The sequence below is a fragment of the Hyaena hyaena genome, unplaced genomic scaffold, assembly GCF_003009895.1.
Source record: "Hyaena hyaena isolate Hyena2069 unplaced genomic scaffold, ASM300989v1 scaffold_1286, whole genome shotgun sequence".
NCBI classification, from domain to species: domain Eukaryota; kingdom Metazoa; phylum Chordata; class Mammalia; order Carnivora; family Hyaenidae; genus Hyaena; species Hyaena hyaena.
The window spans coordinates 325,417-346,469 of record NW_024081915.1 but is presented as its reverse complement, the minus strand read 5'-3'; the positions used below and the strand labels follow the sequence as shown (position 1 = coordinate 346,469).

Here is a 21,053-nt window from a genome sequence, read left to right as displayed (position 1 = left end):
ACCAACCCCCCACAAAATATCTTGATGTGTCAACTAAACTGAAGTCAAACACTAAACAATAGCAAACAAAAGTTTTTCTTCTTCTTCAAATGTTTGAAAGAATCACATCACAATCTGGATTTGGTTCCCTTTAAGCAACTATAATTCTAAATATTCTCTAACGATCTGGAGGAGGAATAGGGATTCTATCAGGCCCAGAATAAATCAAGGGGAACTAAAATATCTACTTCCCCAAATGGGATACTTTGCTGAACCAAAATAAAAAGGAAAAAAAAAAAATCCATGGAATTTCATGTGGGATTTGAAGAATGGGTGACCAAACACCATCGCTGGCATATTAAGAGGGGTGTTTGGATTCTGGAGAATTTCTATGCTATGGTTTTTATCTGAACGCCCACAGCAAGCCTCCACCGCTCTCGTCAGTCCCTCTGGCCGCAGCAGAGGCCGGGGCTAGCTAGAGGGGATGCAGGGAACAGCGTGCAGCACAGGGGTTATGAGCAACAGCTCTGAAACTCGGCATATCCTGAGTTCAAAGGCTGTCTTCTTGCTTATGAATGTAATAATCTTGAGCAGGTCAGCTGAGCCCTCCAAACCTTAGTTTCTTCGCCTATAAAATGGGCTAACAGCCCCTGTTCATCTGACTTATTCTGAAGGTTAAATGAAATTCTATGTAGCACATGCCTGGTGGTTGTCTTTGTAAAATGAAATATATTTGTTACATCGGGTGCTTCAGATTTCTTACCCATACTTACTATGGAGGAAATTCATCAATGCCACACCCGACAACAAACGTCTGAGTCTCCAGCACTGAGAGGGAAAGATTCCTTACTTTGAAGAGGAATGGACAGAGGGCCAGACATGAAATAAGGCAAGTACAGTAAAACCTTAACTGCAGAACCTAGAGTGGAGGACACGCCTGAGTATTTTTGTGAGTATTTTGTGAGTATTCTTCACTTGGTGGTATGTTTTTTTTTTTTTCGTAATACAATGTCAGGGGGGAAATTTAATGCAGAAAGAAGAATGAAGAGAGAAGAGAGCCGGACTGAATTTATAACAGAACACCAACTAAAGCTAGACCCTGAAGCAAAAACACCCTAATAACAGGGCTGTCCGATCTCTGCCGACTCCCAGCCAGGGGGCGAAGCACAGCACGCGCATGGAAGCCACGTGTCTGGGTCAGCAGCGCGACAGGTGGACGGCGAGACACACTTGCATCTCGCCGAGACATCTATCTCCCGCTGGTCTCTACACCGCACAGAGCTTTTATCTCCAGGTCACTGCCGTCCCAATCAAGAGGCTAAAAGCAGAACAATGTGCTAAATTCAAGGAGCCACGGTGTGCAGTCGGCTGAAGATACAGCCACTGCTTAATTAATGTGAAAGACACGCCCCTTTTCTCTCCTCCCTTTCTTCCTCGCTTGTCATTTTACGTAGATTCCCGTTTAGTTTTTCCCTTGATTTGTTTTGTTTTTGAAACACGCCTCCATAGGAGATGAAGACTAGGAAGTCAATCGTGAATTCCTCACATGCAAGTCGTATGTCCTGGAAAGAGACACCCAGAAAATGACCCACAAACACTGGCTTCATTTCTCAAGAGCTCTCCAACTGCCATTCCTGAAAGACCACGGAAGACTTTGGTGAACAGTGCCACACAGTGAGGGAGTCCTGTGATAGTGCAAGAGGTCCAAGTTCAAATAAGTATGGCGGGCTTAGACCACAACCTACTTTTAGCAATGTAACGTGGGGGTGCCCGGGTGGCTCAGTCGGTTAAGCGTCTGACTCTCGGTTTTGGCTCAGGTCATGATCTCATGTTTTCATGAGTTCAAGCCCTGCATCGGGCTCTGTGCTGATAGTGTGGAGCCTGCTTCAGATTCTCTCTCTCTCTCTGTCCCTCCCCTGCTCACACGGTCTCTTTCTCTCTCAAAAATAAATAAATTAAAACTTTAAGAAAAAACCCCACCATGTAATTTGGAAAAAGAAATTACATCCAAAAAGCCTTACGTAGAGAGAATGTTTTCAAGGGCTGGTGATTGCCCAGTAAGACTAATTTTCATTATCGTTATGGTTTTTCATTTATAAGAATAAATGAATATCCTTCTAAGAGCAAAAACTTTTGTTGTTGAGATTCTGATTTACAAGGAAGAGGTACAAACATTTGGCTTCTAAGAAATGTACAGCCACTGAGAGTTCTTTAACCTCGATGCCATTTTCACCTCATTTACTCAGAACTGTGGCTCACACTGTTCAGGGCCAAAGCAAATTGTAATCCAGACCTCCTAATATTTCTCTTTTCCTTTATCCTCGTCAAGGACTCTTATCTAAACCACTTTGCCTCCTGCTGTGGAAATGGTTTATATTCTTAAAGGTTTCCTCTCAAGAGGGGAAAAAATGGTACTTAACGGCTAACGATAGTAGTAAAACGTCAGTAATGTGATATTGCTAGCATCCACACATGCTCTACTGCACGTAAATTGTAGTCCAGATGAACTCTACTTTAATAACGTGATCCCAGGGCTCCAGGGCCACCACTGGGCCAGCTATTAGCAGTCACAGAGCTGGGAAGGAAGTCTGCACAGTGATAATCACCACCATGATTCAGTGAGCGCCTACTGTATGCCAAGCACTGAGATCAAGATGTTACTTAACATCTAATCCTCACAACTGCCTGCAAAGGTAGGTACCATTGCCTCCATGTCACATTGGTGTCTTCCTGGCAATGCCTCCACCCTTAAAAACTCCCAGGGCTCTCATTTCAGCCCCAGACCCCCTCATCTGTATTTAAAATATTGGAGTACTTATCTCTCAGGACACTACGCATTGAGCTGTTCAGAGGTTTTTGCTGGGAAGTGGGAAAGAAGATGGAGACAGTGAATTGATGATCCTGACCTTGTAGTTTTCAGTTTTCTCTAGCTCCTTGTTCCTTGGCTTTTCTTGGTACCATTATATTCTGCATATGCTTATTGTCCATACTCTATGCAACCTGAACTGTGGATTTATTTCTCTGTCAAAGTCAAAAAGTTGTTAAAACCCTTCCAGCCTACAGCCACGTCTGTCTTCAAGTGCAAAACACTCCAGATTTAAATGCTATGACTATATTAGCCATGGAGGTAATACACACCTTTCTACTTTTAGAAATACAGTCGTGTGCAAATGACTTATCTCATCTTCACCTTGTTATGAGAACCGATGAAACTGACATTCCCCACCTCTCACCCAAACAGGGAAATGAACCTTTCAGCCCACTTCCAAGATGCCCAAACAGCTTTGCCACATAACTTGGTCTCCTACTGCTTGGTTCTGAATAACCCAAAAATAGCTTTCACTATAGCTATTTGATTGGCTAAAGTCACTCTATTTTCATCCCTTCTGTCTGAATAACTTTTACACTAAGTCATAAAACTAAGACGTAGAAGTAGTTGCGGATCAGTTTCGGCATACTTCTCCTGCTTCTCCTGAATAGTTGTTTCCCTGAGTCACGGATTTGCTCAGTACATAGTATTACTTAGTACTTACACTGTGCCTGGTTCCTGAGACACAAACACTGAGCCAAAATAGACCCAGTATGAGCCCTCAGGGAGGTTACAGTCTGGTGGAAGAGACAGGCCCGCACTGAACACACACACAATCACTGCAAGTGAAAGAGGCATGAGAAAGGGGAGGGCCTGACCCAGTTAGCAAGGTGCAGCGGGCTTTCCCACTGGGCTTTCTCAAGCAATACTTGAGCTGAAGAATGATTAAGGGTCCCGGAGGCGCAAACAGGCCAGAGGAGCTTTCTAGAGAGGCCTGAAGGAGGAACGCAGATGCGTGAAAGGTGGCCAACGTGGCTGCGGTGCACAGACCTAAGGGAAGCCTGCTGTGAGCGAAAGCTGGAGGCGCGGGGTGAGGGCCGACACAGCCGCCAGGGGTCTCCTCTCTATGCCACAAGCAACGGGGACGGGCTGAAGGGCGAGGACAGGACCTGGTTTGAATATGGCTGCAGCGGGGAGGCTAGGCTGCCGCAATTCACAGCAGCAGGAGACAAACCAGTCAGGAGGCTGCGGCAGCCTGGACCAGAGCCGTGATGACGAAGAGGGGGTGTGAGGGTGCGATGGGGGCACGACGGGGTGTCGGACCGTGCCATGACTGCGCGGGCGTGGATTCTCTGAATTCTCAGCCACACCCCGTGGGGTAGGGGTTCCTTCTCACGTTTTACAGATGGGAATGCACAAGCACGTAGACATCTGTCCAAGGTCCAGGTGGGAAGCCACAGAACCAGAACTTGAACCTATGGTTATTTAGCTTCAAAGCCAACTACACAGGTAACGTGTAAAAAGGGGAAACATACAGATAGAAAAAAAAATACGGTATGAGAAATACTGTAGCAAAGTTTCAAAACTTAAAAGCTTCTCCACCTACTTCACAAAGGTACCAAGGGATGAGCCCCAAGGATGAACAGGATTTTAGGTTTCCCTTTACTAAATAAATTGGACTCTCTTCCGACGTTTTATACTCATGGAAGGCATACCTATTTCAACATAGCGACTTGGCAAGTCCCTCATTTCACTGGCATGCCGCTCCTTCACTGAGCAGATCTAGAAAAGAAATTCATAGGTTCTTTTATTCATTTGATGGAAAACTCCTTGTAACATTTCATCACTGTAGGATACTTTTGTTAAATTAGCCATGTAGCAATGGAGATGGAGAACACACAATCTACTCAGCGACTTCACTGATAGAAATTAATTTCAATGACATATAGCAATGATTCCTTACGTTCTCCAACACTATTCTTCAGTAAAGTCTTATTTGAGGGCAAAGAAAGAAGGGAAACTAGCATTGTTTTAAAATGTTTCCAATGACTCATTCTCGGCAACTCTACTTAGGGGCTACTTCTTTTAATTTTTTTTTTTTTTAATGTTTGTTTATTTTTGAGAGAGAGAGAGACAGAGTGTGAGCAGGGGAGGGGCAGAGAGGGAGACACAGAATCCGAAACAGGTTCCAGGCTCCGAGCTGTCAGCACAGAGCCCAGCGCAGGGCTTAAACTCACAAACTGTGGGATCATGCCCTGAGCCGAAGTCGGATGGTCAAACGACTGAGCCACGCAGGCGCCCCAAGGTCTGCTTCTATCATCGTCCAAATGAAGCTCTGCCCAACGACTAATCTGGGCAACATTCAGATTAGGGCCTGTGTTTCTGATGACATATTAGCCATTTATTTCACTGTTGCTATATCATACTATGCGTTAAGTGGCATCATGCTCTTCTTCTCTCAAGTGGTTTTTTTTTTTTTCTTCCCAAGTGTTTTAAAATCAATGTATTATGTACTTTAAATCAGGACTGGCAAACTACAGCCTGTCTTTGACTTGTCTTTTTATGATCTGTAAGAATAGTTCTTACATTTTGAAAGGCTAGAAAGGAAGGAAGACACAAGGAGAAACAGTATATAGCCCACAAAGTCTAAAGGATTTGCTACCCTCTACAGAAAGTCTGCCAACCTCTATTTTAAATTATATGTAGGGGCTACCTGGGTGGTTCAGTCAGTTAAGCATCTGACTCTTGATTTCAGCTCAGGTCATGATCTCACAGTTCATATGTTCAAGCCCTGTGTTGGGCTCTGAGCTGACAGAGTGGAGCCTGCTTGGGATTCTTTCATCCTCTCTCTCTGCCCCTCGCCCACTCGAGTTTTCTCTCAAAAGAAATCAACTTAAATCATTAAAAAGTAAATTCTATGTATACAGTTTGGACATATGTGTGTGTGTGTAGCAGTTTTTTTTTTAAGTTTATTTATTTTTGAGAGAGGGGGAGGGGGAGGGGGGAAAGAGAGAGAGAGCGAGTGAGCGAGCTGGGGAGGGGCAGAGAGAGGGAGGGAGAGAGAGAGAGAAAGTCAATGGGCTGAATGGCAGAGAGTGAGAAAGGCAGACAGAGAATCCAAAGCTAATAGTGCAGCTCGAAGCCCGACATGGGGCTCAAACCCGTGAACCGTGAGATCATGACCTGAGCCGAAATCAATGAGTTGGACGCCTATCTAACTGAGCCACCCAAGAGCCCCTTTGCTGTTTTTTCTGAAACGAATACATTCTCTTTTGTAATAAGACAACAAAAATTTACATAAGTTCTGCCATCGAAGTAAGACAACCCAAAGTTAAAAACTGATTATACACAACTTTAGTCAGGGATCAGGGTTTTTTTTTCCTTTTTCTTCAGATAGCTATAAAAGAACACAATAAATACTATTACCCTAAGTTTAGCTACAAAATAGAAAATTCTAACACACAGAAAAACCCTAAGAGAAAACAAAAATATTATTCATTGTCCAAGTACAAAGATAAAACATTAACAATCCCTCTTTTTTTTGGAAGCTACTTTTATTAACTTAACAAGTTGACGTATTATTTAAATATTCTTCCACAATACAATTCTTTAACCTCAATGGTATTTCACTGTATTGAGTGTACTGTAATTCTCTTACTCAATCCCCTTTTAGACATTTGATTTTTGCTTCTACATAACCCAAAGGCAAGTAACAGCACGATCCACATACTTGGATATAAGACTCTTGGGCTTTTGTTTCCACGGGATAAATTTCCTAGATGCAGAACTGACACATCAAGGTGTGCTATTATCTGTTGAGTACACATCTCCAAGCTGCTGTGCAGCAGTGTAGTGACCACGTGACAGTCCTTCCTCTAAGGCAGGACTTGAACCCACTGCTGTGGAGGGAGAAGCATTTGCTTGGAAGGGACTGGAAATATTCTCCCTTGACTGCTTTTTGTTGCCTGTCCATCTCGGACAAAGTCCTGTCCACTTCCCCAATATTCCCCGATTTCCTTCTTCTTTTGTTGGATTTCTGATCTGACATGTTGGCCATTCCATCCACACTTATGAGGGAAACTACCCAAATGTCTAGCAGGCACGTCCGGCAGTGCCAAACGGACACTGCACTGATGATTAATGTGCTAATGAAAGTACACAAGCAGTATCTCAAATGGTTTGAAGCAGAATCACAGAAAGTAACCCGGAAGTAATACTACCCAGCGCTCTGGGCAACTACTGAGCACCAGTCCTCAGTTAAGAGTTTTGAGAGGGGCGCCTGGGTGGCTCGGTTGGTTAAGTGTCCAACTCTTGATCTCACGATTTGTGAGTTAGAGCCCCCACATCAGGCTCTGTGCTAACAGAGCAGAGCCTGCTGGGAATACTCTCCTCCTCTCTCTGTCCCTACCCCACTCAAGCTTTCTCTAAGTTTAAAACAAACTTAAAAACAAAACAAAACAAAAAACCAAGAGTTTTGAGAGGGGCGCCTAGGTGGCTCCGTCAGTTAAGTGACAGTTAAGTGAGTGATTTTAGCTCAGGTCACGATCTCAGTTTCTGGGATGGAGCCCTGCGCTGTCAGCACGGAGCGTGCTTGGGATTCTCTCTTTGCCCTTTCCCTGCTCAAAATAAAGAAAAAAGTATTTTTTTTAATGAAAGAAAAAGTTTTGAAAAACAGAGCTCTTTTCTTAGGAAGATTATGGTGCCGTAGGGGAAGATAAACAAATACGGACTTTAGTCAAATGTGAAGGGGAAGGAGAGAAGCACAGAGCAGGGGCATCTATGGCTGGAGCGAAAAGCGAAGTCACGCCAAGGCCGGCCTGCTTCCCTGGCCACGCTACAGCCGCTCTGGAGACCAGGGCAGTACCGGAGGCTGGGCTCTCCTCCCCAGGTGTGTGGCCCGGGCCCCAGCCCAGCACCTGCCTCGCGTGGGTGAGGAGTGCGTGCTAAGCTCGTGTCCTGCAGAAGAGCAGATCGATAATGTCAAGAGCCTCTACTCTGACAGGTTGATTCTCACCCGTGAACACTAGTTACATCATCCGACTGTCTCCTCCACTTATCTAACGGGCATCTCAAGTGGACACACAAAATCTACTCCTGACTTGCCGTCTAAATGCGTTCTGCTGGCAGCCCTTCCCATGTCAGTAAGAGGGAGTTTATTTCCCAGTGTCACAGCTTAAAAGGGTCACCGCTGACCTCTTCTCTTTTCCTTATATCCCGCGTCAACCTGTTAACAGTATAGGGTCTACGCTCAAAACACATCCAGAATCCAGTCGTTCCCCACTGGCTCCGCTAGGCTGATCCGGGGCACTGACTTCTACTGAGGTTCCTGGGCCTCCTCCTCCTCCCTGTCTCCCCTCTTCACTGCCCCCTTTGCTGTCTGGCTCTGCAGGGCAGAGCGAGCCTTTCCAAACCCAGAGTCTGACCATTTAACTAGCTCCATGGCTCCAACCCCCTCTGCTGGCTTCTCATCTCGCTCAAATTAAAAGCCAAACATTGTACAGAGGCAGGTGAGACCCTCCACACTCCGCCCCTTCACAGTGCACCCGCCTCTGTCCCTCTCCTCCGCACCTGCTCCATCCACTCCGGCGACGATGGCTTTCTTTATGTCGCACAAGGACACGCCCATCGCACTCCTACCTCACAGATTTTGCCCCGGTTCCTGGCCCTGCTGAGCTCCCCCTCCCCAGCTGCATGGCCTCCTCCCTCCAGATCTCTGCCCAAGGACATGTTCAGTATGACAGACGTCTTCCCTGGATGGCTCTATATTAAATGGCACGCACCGCCAAGCACCCCCCATTTCCCCTTGGTATTTTACCGCCTTCCACATGCTACGTTCACTAGCTCGTCCATCTTCCCCAGGAGAGAACTCATCTACTTACGTATCTGCAGCACTAGAACACTGCCTGGCACGTCGCGGGAACGCAGTAAGTGTTCGCTGGGCGAGTGAATGAATGAAGCGGTGGGTCAGTGCCAACTGCACCCTGCCGCGCTGTGAGGCCGTCCCTCCCCGACGGGCCTGCTCTTGGAGGAAGGGCGAAGTCCTATCTTGTCTTCCCTCGGCAGAACACAGTGGGACTCTCAACTGAGAGGAAGTGCCCAAAACGTTACCAGGAGGAATCCCCAATAATAAGAAACACTTGGTGTGAAAAATGACGTTGGACCGTCATCCGGGCGTAGTGAAGTGTGTTCGTCTCCCCTGGCTGCTCTAAAGGATGGACTTGGTGGTTTAAAATAACATAAATGCGTCCTTTCAAATTTCTAAAGGCCGGAAGCCTAAAACCAGTTTCACTGGGCCAGAATCAAGGTGTCTGCACGGCCATACCCTTCGCAGAGGCTGGGGAGGAGACTCCATCTGCCACACGCGTCCGCGGCCTCTGGTGGCTGTGCGCATCACTCCAGGCCTGCCGGCCCGCTCGCACTGCCTTCCCTCTTTCTAGGGTGGTGCTCTGTTTTTAAGAATACCTGGAAGGGGGGTGGGTGCATCTGGGTGGCTCGGTTGAGCGTGTGACTTCAGCTTGGGTTATGACCTCATGGTTCGTGGGTTTGAACCCGGTGTTGGGCTCTGTGCTGGCAGCCCAGGGCCTGGGGCCTGCTTCGGACTCTGTGCCTCCTCCTCTCTCTCTGTGCCCCCCTGCTCAGGCTCTGTCTCTCTCAGTCTCTCAAAAATATATAAATGTTTAAAAAAAATTTTTTTTTAAAAAGAATGCCTGTGACTGGGGAGCCTGGGTGGCTTAGTTGGATAAAGCGTCCAACTTCGGCTCAGGTCATGATCTCACGGTTCGTGGGTTCAAGCCCCACGTCAGGCTCTGTGCTGACAGCTCAGAGCCTGGAGCCTGCTTCATGTTCTGTGTCTCCCTCGCTCTCTGCCCCTCTCCCAACTTGTGTGCACGACACTTGTGGACACTTGGTCCATTCAAGGAATTTAAAATAGGTCAAGAACAGAAGCTTACTGGATGCGTAAGCACGCAATGCGGGAAGACTAGAGAATCACCTTTCACTCCTTTTACCCTAGACTACTGCGCACAACTTCCCCGCTCTCCTAAATGTGAGCCGGGCTATGTTCACCTCACGCCTGGGCCAACCAGTAAAGAGGAGCTGAATCATACCGACGTGAAGGCCGGGAGGGCCTTCCCTCAAGTTTACAGTGATTGCTTTTGTAGTAAGAAGCGCTCAGTGAACAGTTTTCATGCTTTCCTTTTCCAGAGAAGAGTACATTCTTTGTTTATGAGAGAGAGGTCGTGTGTATGCATGTACGAGCATGGGAGGGGCAGCGAGAGCGGGCTCCACGCTCGGCTCAGTTCACAGCCCGATGCAGGGCTTCATCTCACAAACCGTGAGATCGTGACCCGAGCCAAAATCAAGAGTTAGAAGTTCAAGTGACTGACCCAGCCAGGCGCCCCAGAGAAGGGTACATTTTAAATAACCATGTCTCCTTCATGACTTGTCTAGAATTTTCTGGCACAATAACGACACCCGAGGCTTAGGAAGCACTTACGGTATGTCAGATGCTACGTACGCTAAGCTCCCTGTATGCACTTCCTCATCTCATCCTCCCCCACACTCACGACCGGAGCACAGTCAGCACACGGTCAGAGGAAGACTTCGGCTCACACAGGAAGTGCGTGGAGAAGGCAGACCCGAAACCACACCTGTCTGACTCTAAAGCCTGAGCTGTGCCGCCAGACCGTTGCTGGCACACTTTCTCGTACTATTTTCGCCTTGGTTAATTTTTAGTTTATTTTGTTTAGATTAAGCTATACATTGTTAAAGGGAAGCCAGTGACTTTGGGTTCTGAAATATCTAACACAAGACAACCACTGGTACGCAAAGTCTAAATGTGAATGAGCTCCGGGCCCTCTTCTGTAGAGTGGCTGCTTCTCTTTCACACGGATGCACATGTTCCATAAAGAGCTAAGGCCAACTGGGCAACGAGAAATTTAAAGGTCATAAATGGAGGTGCCAATGTGAATAAGGAAATACTCCCCATCTGTTTTGCAGGGCATGGAAAAGGCAGACTTTATCTCCAAATTTATGCAAATGAAAAGAACTGAGCATTAAATGAATTATCATAGGACAATAATGAGCAAGGGAAAATATCTTGGTTCTAGAAAGCCATTCAAGATCTCCTATTCTTTTGAGCGCCTGGGTGGCTCAGTTGGTTAAGTGTCCAACTTTGGCTCAGGTCATGATCTCACAGTTCGTGGGTTCGAGCCCCACATCAGGCTCTGTGCTGACAGCTTGGAGCCTGGAACCTGCTTCAGATTCTGTGTCTCCCTCTCTTTCTGTCCCTCCCCTGCTCATGTTCGCTCTCGCTAGCTCTCTCTCTCTCTCCCCCCCCACCTTCAAAAATAAACAAACAATAAGAATTTTTTTTGTTTTTTAAATAAAGAAAGAACTCCTGTATCTTTGGACAACCCTCAGTGGATCTGTAACAACATGAACTTATTAGAAAGGCAAGGGGCTCCTGGGTGGCTCAGTCGGTTGAGCGTCTGACTTCGGCCCAGGTCATGATCTCACAGTTTGTGAGTTCGAGCCCCGTGTCGGGCTCTGTGCTGACAGCTCGGAGCCTGGGGCCTGCTTCGGGTTCTGTGTCTCCCTCTCTCTGCCCCACCCACGATCATGCTCTGTCTTTCTCTGTGTCTCAAAGATAAATAAACGTTAAAGAAATTTTTCTAAAAAGGAAAGGCAAGCAAAACCACCTTGACTGAAGTCCCCCAGCCAATAATCAGCGTCACGCTGTCCTTCCAGCAGAGGCTACAGGGATACATATCCGGGCGGAGACTTATATCATCCCGGGGCACATTGGTGATTCTCTGCTTTGAGGTGACGTCAAAAATCTTCACGCCCTGGAAGATACAACAGCATTAGGTGTCCTCCGCTCGGGAGAAGGAAAGGTAAGGAAAATTTAGTAACAGCCGCTGCTACACGCCACCCGTAACCAGCACCGCAAAACACCGACAGCGTTTCCTGAGCACGACTGGGAGCCACGCTCCGGGGCCACACACACCCCGTGAGAGCCCACAGCATAAGGAAACCTCTACCCTCCTTTCTGGACCAAAGAGATTTTATCAGCAGATGGCTTCCGTGGCTCAAACACAACGCAAGTGTGAGACGTCCAGGTATCAAGCGTTGCATTTCCAGGATGACAAGTAACATTTCTAATTGTAGTGTTCTGCCACAAAAACGGAGGTTGTGTTTTAGAAAAGCTTTGAATCTGAAAAACCACTATGCGTAAGGAAATGTGTACCTGACATTTTAAAGCACTCAGACGGAAACATCAAGCAAGCAGCTAACTAACTACAAATAAACCGAGGGGCACCTGGGTGGTTCAATTAAGCGTCTGACTCTTGATTTGGGCTCAGGTCATGATCTCATGGTTTGTGTGATCGAGCCCCATATCTGGCTCTGTGCCACCATCACAGAGCCTACTTGGGATTCTCGCTCCCCCACTCTCACTGCCCCTCCACTGCTCATGTTCTAGCTCTCTCAAAATAAACAAATATGAAAAAAAATAAAATAAAATAAACAGGTTTGTTTAACCTTTGCTATGACTCGGGAGAAATTTCAGAAAGTCCTGACTAGCAAAGTAGGTTCTGGGAGAATTCAACCACTTAAAACGGAACAGAACCCTTTGATCACTGAAGAACATACATCAGTGCCAATTACAGAGTTGCAGCTAAATGAATTTGTTGTATTAATGCATGAAATTTAGTTAAACTTGTCCACGCTACTTTGGTCCTCAAAATTAAAATTCTCCAACTAGCAAAATAAAGCAGTAAATATGAAAAATAAATAAATAAAATGGAATAGAACCAATTTGTTGAGTTAAACCCTGAACTTCCAAAAGACAGGCTGGATGTCAAAAGCTAGTCTTTAAACTTTCTACTCGCCCTAACTCATAGGGAGTAAACTTTAAATGGGGCGACGCCAGAAATTACAATCTACTTTGTAAAAGCAGGCGTGATTTCTGCCTGTGATTATACTGGAAGGAAGTGAAATCAGCGGTATCTGCACTTGTTCCATAGCGCCTCTCACCTGCCCCGGGCTAATAGGCACCTGGTGTTTTCAACACCGCATTCCCAACGCAGCCCTTCAATTATTAAGATGCCTTTTCATTTTCGTGGCTAGTCTCCATGCCTTGGGTTTCTTATTCCAAAGCAAAGTCCAGAATATGTGGAGAATTACTCTATTATGAAAGCCAAGAGCAATCTAATCTCTTAGCCTTCCGGGTAGGATAGCAGCTGCCATTTGTAGGTCTTAGAAAAGATCACGGCAGCCAGTGGCATCTTTTATCTTGGTCACAGCCCTCCCCAGGTGGCTACTCTTTTGGCTTTGAAGACGGATTCGGAAGATGAAGGTGTGCTTTTACCATGTTATTGGCCCAAGCGATCAGATGGCCTCTCCACTTCACGCTCCTTATGTTCCCTTCCCCTTCGTGCAGAACACAAGACTTCCATCTGCTCATCCAAGAACGTTCAAACAGCAGCAACTACAAATACAAAAACAGATTTTTAGAAACCAAGAAGCATACTGGGGGCCTGGGTGGCTCAGTCGGTTATGTGTCCAACTTTGGCTCAGGTCATGATCTCATGGCTCATGGGTTTGAGCCCCGCGTCCAATTCTGCTGATAGTTCGGAGTCTGGACCCTACTTCAGACTGTGTGTCTCCTTCTCTCTCTTCCCTTCCTCTGCTCATGCTGTCTCCCACTCTCTCTCTTACACATTTAAAAAAAAGAAAAAGAAAAAACCGAGAAACATACACAAAATTTCTTTACTGGCTTTTTGTTTGTTTTGCCTGTCCACTGAACGTTGAACTTACTACGAAATCACACCACTAGATGGCACCAAAATACCAAAATTCATGGAGAAAAACCCCAGTCAGTCAAAAGATTTGTGTCACAGAAAGTTCTTTAAATATTGCCCAGAAATTATTTTGTAACTTGGGAAACCAAAACCTCATAATTTTTTCCTTGGAAGTAAGATATTAGTCATGGCTTGAACTGCAATCGTGAGAAGCAGCCCGTTTTTCATTTAACCCAAGAAAAAGAATTTAACAATGATGTTTGAACAGCAATTCACATTATAAAATAAGACAAACTTGCTTTAGGATTAAACTTCTTTAAAAAGGTCATAGTTAACCAGGGTCTTTACTTTAAAGGGAAGAATCTATAATAATAATATTAAAAACAAATCTACTGGGTGGGGGTGGGAAGCGCCTGGCTGGCTCAGTCAGTGGAGTATGCGACTCTTAATCTCAGGGTTCTAAGTTCGAGCCCCACATTGGGTATAGAGACTGCTTAAAAATAAAATCTTTAAAAAAAAAATGTACTGGATAAATTTTATCACCAAATATAACTGGTTAAAACCTCTAAGCTTGGTGAAGACATAGTTCTAGTAATTCACGCATTACTAAGGATACAATACTTTTTTCTTGATCCATCCAATTTAAATCCCTTCAGACATTTACACAACATAATATAAAATTTACATAATACATGACTTACAATATATAACTTCAGACATGTAATCCTGAAATAGATGTTTACCTTTTAAAAGGAACGACAGATTCTATCACAGAAGTTTAAAAATTCCTGTCTTTCGAGTAACTTTCCGTTTACCTAAGTATATTCTGTGTCCCTTCCCACCCCCAGCAAAGGGGAAAAATAGGTAACAGGAGAAAGAGAATAAATTCACATTTCATCTGTATTTCTTATATACCTTTCTCAATGGTTAGGCTCCTATATTCAGAAGAGGCACACAGACACGTACACACACCCCAAAACCTTAAAATTAAGTGTCCATCTTCATAAACACGCCAAGAATGGTCAGTTTAAAAATGATATAAATGCCTGAAGTTCTCTATTATCCAGGCAAAAATAGGTGGCCTCGCACGGTCCACAGTGGAGACTGGAGGCAGGGCTCTTACTGACCACATGGGGTCCAATCTTCCTGCTAGATAAAGGATATCTTCCTCTACGCTCTTGAAGATCTTCTAGCCCATCTCATCCTCTCCCAGTCTATGATCTAAGTAAGCAATCCCCACGGCCATGCCTCCCTGCTCGCAGATAAAGACCCTGAGGTCTGTCCTCTGTGATCGTGCCTCTTCCTCGGCCATGATGCAAACAACAGAGCCGAGGAACTCGCTGATGGTGTTCAGGATTTTGTGACGGGGGGAGTCTGAAATCTGAGAGAGAAGAAGAAAGCCTGACAATATAGCTCCTGCTACATGGTCCACTAAACACAGGTAGCTACAAACGATTATATTAAACACGAGGAATTGAGATCACAGTACTTATCTTCCGTCCGTGGCCTGACTCGGAGGGGATTTTAGGCAGTGGGCTGGGCCCGGGGAGCACCCCATAACCACCTGCTGGAAGGAACGGCTGGCTGGATGACAAGGAGGGATGTGGGGTGCAGACGGCATTGGAATGCTCTCCCTCCAATCCCACCCACAAGTGACCGACACAGCATGAAGTGGGGCCAATCTGCACCTGTGTGAGGAAAATTAAATATGCCCCAAATCTTAAACTGACATTTCTATAAACTATGACAGATATAAAAGCCCAGTGAAGGCCAGGATTTAATTCATTTTAAAAAAAAGCCCACCCCCGAGTAAGGGAGGAAATCAAACGGCGACCAGGGCACTTTGCAAACGAGTATATTACTACTGTGCTGTGAATCTGCACTTTAGGGGATGTGGTCAAAGTTGTAAGCCAGGGAAAGTGCACAGCTCTAAAAGTGAGTCATGAGCAAAAACAGACATGCACGTGCTAGATCGACGACAAAAGCAGAAATACTTTATCAGCCAATGTAATAGCAGAAGGTACCTAAATGTAAAGGTACATTATGTTCCCGGGTAAGAAGACTCAGGATCCTCACCGGAGGGATTAAGTCTTACTGGTTAATTTGTGATTTTCATGGAAGCACAAAGAAACCTCTAAAGGCATGATTTCTAGAACTTCCAAAATGCTATCGATTCATTTGAAGATATGTGAGAATAATAGGAATTTTTTTTTTTAATTGAGCAACTTGTGGGCGAGAGAATGGATGTTTTCATAAAATTTGCACTCAAAACCATATAGCGATGGTCCTAGAACTGACAGACGAAGTAAGAAGAAAAGGAAGAATGGACAGAGGGGAATCAGAACGAGGAGATCAGACCCTGGGGGGAGGGGGTGTGCACACACGTGCAGGGAACAGGGCGGCCTCAAACTACCGTGTGGTGATCTCACCTCTTTTCTGGAAGATTCCTTAGCACTGGGAGCTTAAAAATGACCCCAGGAAGTCCATGGCTAGAAATTTCTGCTAAAAAGTGATCAGACAAGTGAATAAAGAAGTGGGGCGCCTGGGGGGCTCAGTCGGTTAAGTGTCCAACTTTGGCTCAGGTCATGATCTCACGGTTTGTGGGGTCGAGCCCCATGTCGGGCTCTGTGCTGACAGCTTGGAGCCTGGGGCCTGCTTTGGATTCTGTGTCTCCCTCTCTCTCTGACCCTGTCCTGCTCACGCTCTCTCTCTCTCTCTCAGAAATTTAAAAAAAAAAAAAAAAAAAAAAAAAGTATGTCAACTTATTCCTAACAGCTATAATGTACTCACAACTGGGAAATGCTGGGGTAGAATGTGATAGAGCTAGGTCCCCAAAAGGTATGCATCTGGTCTTAAATGATTTTACAGATGTACGTTTACAAATATAAAAGGATGTTCGGGGCCCATTAAACCAAAAAGCAGATTGCAAAACAGTATTAAATATGATGACCCTTAAGTAAAACACGAAAGTGTATCCATATATAAAAATCTGAAGGATAGGTTACAAAGTAATCCTAATTAGTTCCAGAAATAGGTGACAGGAGATTTATAATATTTTTATTATGCTGCATAGAACATGTGAATTACTTTTATGTTAATACTTATGGGGATGGAACCCATTGTCCCGTTGTGGTAATCAGGATAGTCTAAGGTAACAGTTGAAACAAAACAGTCTCAACAAATTCCCTGAAACTCAGAGAAGGAAGGGGCGTTGGAGTCATACTGAGTATGTACTAGAATTAATTCACGTAAACCGTACCCACTTTTTAAATGAAGCATTAGCTTGAGGAAATTGGTAACGAGGTCTTGTTGCAATTTCCACCAAGACCCAAACTCACTCCGGCTGAGCCCTTCCGGTGTGGTGGGGGTGTTCCGGCGTCGGGCAGGGCAGTAGCTGAGGCCTGCGGACCCGGCCTGCCTTTGCCTCCTGCTCCGGCTCCGAGGCAAACCTCCAGCAGAGGGCAGGAAGGAAAGGAGGGAGGGGTTCCCAATCCAGCCGGTCTCCGGGTTGAGCCTGAGCTTCCCGAGTTTATCACAATACACCTTGAGTACCCTGCTCTGACCTGGGATCAGAGAGGCTCTTCTCTAATGAGATGTTCACAGTACAGACGGCACACGTCTGTGCTAACTGATGAGGGTTCAAAAACAAACAAAACAAAGGTTGGGCGGGGAGAGGGGGGCGAGAGGCTAAGGTACTACCTCCTGTAAAGGAAACACATTTGAACTCATTTACATCACAGTTTTAGACACGATTCGTGTTATTTTCTGATGTTTCTCAAAAGCTCAGTTTCAATCAATTTCTATTTTGTGGATTAAAAAAATGATCTATAAACAAACAGCCTTATTTATTAGGAAAGATCATCATTTAGGACTTTTTTTAAGTTTATTTATTTATTTTGAAAGAGCCAGAGACAGTGTGAGCAGGGAAGGGGAAAGAGAGTGAGAGAGAGTGAGAGAGAAAGAGCGGATCCCAAGCAGGCTCCGCACGGCCAGCACAGAGCCGGATGCGGGTCTCGAACTCACGAAACCGTTGAGATGGTGACCTGAGCCGAAACGTGGAGTCGGACGCTTAACCGACTGAGCCACCCAGGCGTCCCTCCAGGATTCTTTCCTAACCCCCTCATTTCTTGGTTCTGTACACATTTTAGGGTCAGGCTGGCTCTGCCGCGGGATCACGAACACCATGCTGTGTGTTGCCCGCTGGGACTCACACAGTCGCTTTCCATCTCCCCAGCACGCGGCAAGCGCAGCAGGGAGAGCGGCCCCGGGCGCTGGGCTAACGCACAGGGCGCCGGAAGCGTTCGATACCGAGGGCTTCCCGGGCCCCGCAGGCTGCCTGCCCGCCTTGCTGGTCGATGTGCACGACATGTCTGCCGCAGGAGGAACTCCGTCACCCCCAAACCCGCCAGTCACCCAGCCCACCGTTAGTGATGTCCCTAAGCCATTTTGAGCACACTGGCTTCTGTCCTAACCTCGAAAGCCTAAAGGAAAGAGCCCTGTGACTGACTGACACGCGATGAAGACAGCCCCAGTTGGCACAATCACGTCCCTGGAGAAAGGGCTCGGTTATCCCGGCTCCGTGTCCCGCACCTGGAACGTTGGTCCTGTTCCCTTTGTTTGATGCCAGAAGATAGAATGAGAGAGAGAGAGAGAGAGAGAGAGAGAGAGAGAGAGAGAATGAGAATCCCGAGCAGGCTCCACGTTCAACACAGAGCCTGACGCAGGGCTCCATCCCATGACCCTGGTGTCGTGACCGGAGCCGAAATCAAGTCACACGCTCACGGACGGGGCCACCCAAGCACCACTGGAAAGTACTTTTAAGGTCAGTCTTCCTCTTCCGTTCAGCTGCCTGCAATTCCTGTACGTGCGCCTGGGCCTGGCTTCTCCCTGGGCGGACGGTGATGACCTGAAACGTGCCCCGCCCCCCTGGGCTCTCCCCGCCACCGCCACGCCCTCGCCTCCTGGCCGCGCAGCCCTGGCCCGCTCCTGTCCTCTGAGCCACCTCCCCTGCTCCTTGAAGCTCTTACTCCTGCCCCCGTCTCCACCCGACTCTCCTCCTCACTCACGCATCCTCATTTCCAATCCACACGCGGCACAAAGCCTTCAATGTCGGCTAGTAACTGGCCCGGCACCCCCGGGGCCACCCTGCGGAGCTGGCGGCACAAGCAGGCGGCACACGGGGGATTCGATTTGGATCCTGTCAGGCACATGGCTTCACACACGAGGGAAAAGGACCACACAATCCACTCTCCACCTGCTTTTATGATCCTCATCTATGGGCATTTCAAGAAGAAACACACTGCCCGGCAGAAATGCCACGGAAAGTTCTGCTGCGGTGATTTAAGAAAAGATAAGCTGCTTTTCTTACAGACATTCCACACTAATTTACCTACAGCAAAACTATCTGCCTGTATTTCACTGACATTTAATAAAATCCATTTCTTTCTTCTAGTCATAAAACTGCCTAGAGACCTACGGAGCACGAATGTTCTACAAAGCATTTTAGAGGGTGAGTCATCGAGTGTACTACCTTTAAAAGCAGCTGGTTAATTTATCTGGTTCATCTTCCGCATCCCATAATATTGAATTGTCATTATCACAATACTGAGAGCAATTTGAGCTCAATGGGAGCTAAGTACATCGGGAGGAAAAACTGTTTCCATGAGGTCTATTTTTTGTTGGAGAAAGTATTTTAGGGCTTTATTTCCCATAAATCCACATTCTGGCAGTCAGCACTCTTGGTGCTTATATTTCAATAGGAGCCCTCACATCCTCGGCAATATACTTTATTCTCCTACGTTTTGTGCCGATAATCTATCTGGTGCTTTGCTACACTGCGGAGAGGTAAGGACGTACACCCCAGAGTCTCCCCCGCACGGGGCGGGATGCCTACCGGGCTGTAATAGAGCCGCCTGTTCTGGCCACATGACACCCGTCATTAGCCATCGCCCACTCTTCCCTGATGGAGGAGAGGGAGTAGGACTGGCCCCTTTTTAATCATCTTGTGATCTTTCAAGTATATGAATCACTGGACTCTTCAGGCTTCCTCAACGCCAGCCGCGCTGCTTACTCGGAGGCAGCGACGGTGCAGGGAAGAGTGGGCAGTGGGGGGAAGCCCACCGGCAAGTCCGGGAGGCAGGTGGGTTCCTGCAGGAAACACTGAGGAAGCGCTTGGAGACAACACACCCCATAGAGAGAAAATGCCGATCACAGGAGACGCTGGAGCTCGAGATAACAAAACTGAGAAAGAAGGAACCAAAAGGAAAACTCAGCACACTCAGGACGGGCCAAATAAGGCCGTCTCCGTAAAAACAGACAAGGGGGCATGATGATGGCCGGGACTGGTCACAGGGGGATTTAAAAATCCAAAGTTGGAAAGGATTAGGAAGGAAATCCTAACTCAAGAAAGCGAGGCGCCCGGGTGGCTCCGTCGGTTGGGCGTCCGACTTCGGCTCGGGTCACGATCTCACGGTTCGTGAGGCTGAGCCCCGCGTCGGGCTCTGTGCTGACAGCTCAGAGCCCGGAGCTGCTTCGGATTCTGTCTCCCTCTCTCTCTGTCCCTCCCCTGCTCAGGCTCTGTCTGTCTGTCTCTCTCTCTGAAATAAATAAATGTTAGGAAAAAAAATTTTTTCCCGTAATTCAAGAAAGCAAGTGAGAAAAAATTAGTGAGCACAGGGAAGAGCTGGGGTGGTGTTTGGCTGCTGAAACAAGAGAGGAGTCTTGGATCTGGGTGGAGGCAGGAGAGACCAAGGAGAGAGGAGCAGACAGTGTCTTTGTCTTCCTTCCGGCTTTGGCTCCTGACCAAAGTTTAAAACACACGGCTTTCCCCAACACCATCGAGAAAGAATATAAAGGATGGAGGAAAGAAAAAGGAGAATTTCCCGAATATAGGATTGCTTAAGTTCAGTAGTTATTTTCTGGATGAGTTATAATCCCTCAATCTCTGTCCCCTAGAGGTAATTTAACATGTTTAAAAGAGGATAAATATGGACCCAAAACTGCTACCACAGAAAGTATCAGGACACAGACAGATTTCCAGAGCTTGCTTGACGGACCGCTTGCTTCCAAGCAAGGTCTGAGCAAATACCATGCTGATGCAACACAAGTTCTGGGCAAGCCCCATGAAGTTCACCAATCCTGTGAAAAGTATGCAGACAGAACAATGTTCTGAAATTTAAGAAACACCGTATTGATTTAAAGTAACCTTCCATTTAGTGACCAAGAACTCCAAGCTACACGTTCAATGAGAACAAAAGAAGGTAAACACTGAGGTGCCACTTAGAAGCAGTTTCCTTTCTATTAAAAAACTGGTGATAACAGACAGATATGGATCTGTGTATCCACCTCCCCAACTCTATGGGTTTAGCAATCAACTGTGGCCAGTCTGTGAGGTCGGCTCCCACAATCTGCAGTTTCTGCCTATGCAAACGCATAGCTGCAAGTATGATTTTAAAAGTGAACAA

The 21,053-nt window shown here is 46.5% G+C and overlaps 1 protein-coding gene across 1 annotated transcript in view; it reads right to left on the bottom strand.

Annotated features, from left to right (window-relative positions):
- The window catches only part of VPS41 (VPS41 subunit of HOPS complex), a 182,315-nt gene that overhangs the window by 59,698 nt on the left and 101,564 nt on the right, over positions 1-21,053 (bottom strand). The window contains exons 8-10 of the mRNA XM_039223138.1: positions 13,158-13,277; positions 11,488-11,634; positions 4,504-4,570 (exon numbers count right to left, since the gene is read on the bottom strand). Coding sequence (XP_039079069.1) covers positions 4,504-4,570; positions 11,488-11,634; positions 13,158-13,277 — 334 coding nt within the window. The remainder of the gene's footprint in view (positions 1-4,503; positions 4,571-11,487; positions 11,635-13,157; positions 13,278-21,053) is intronic.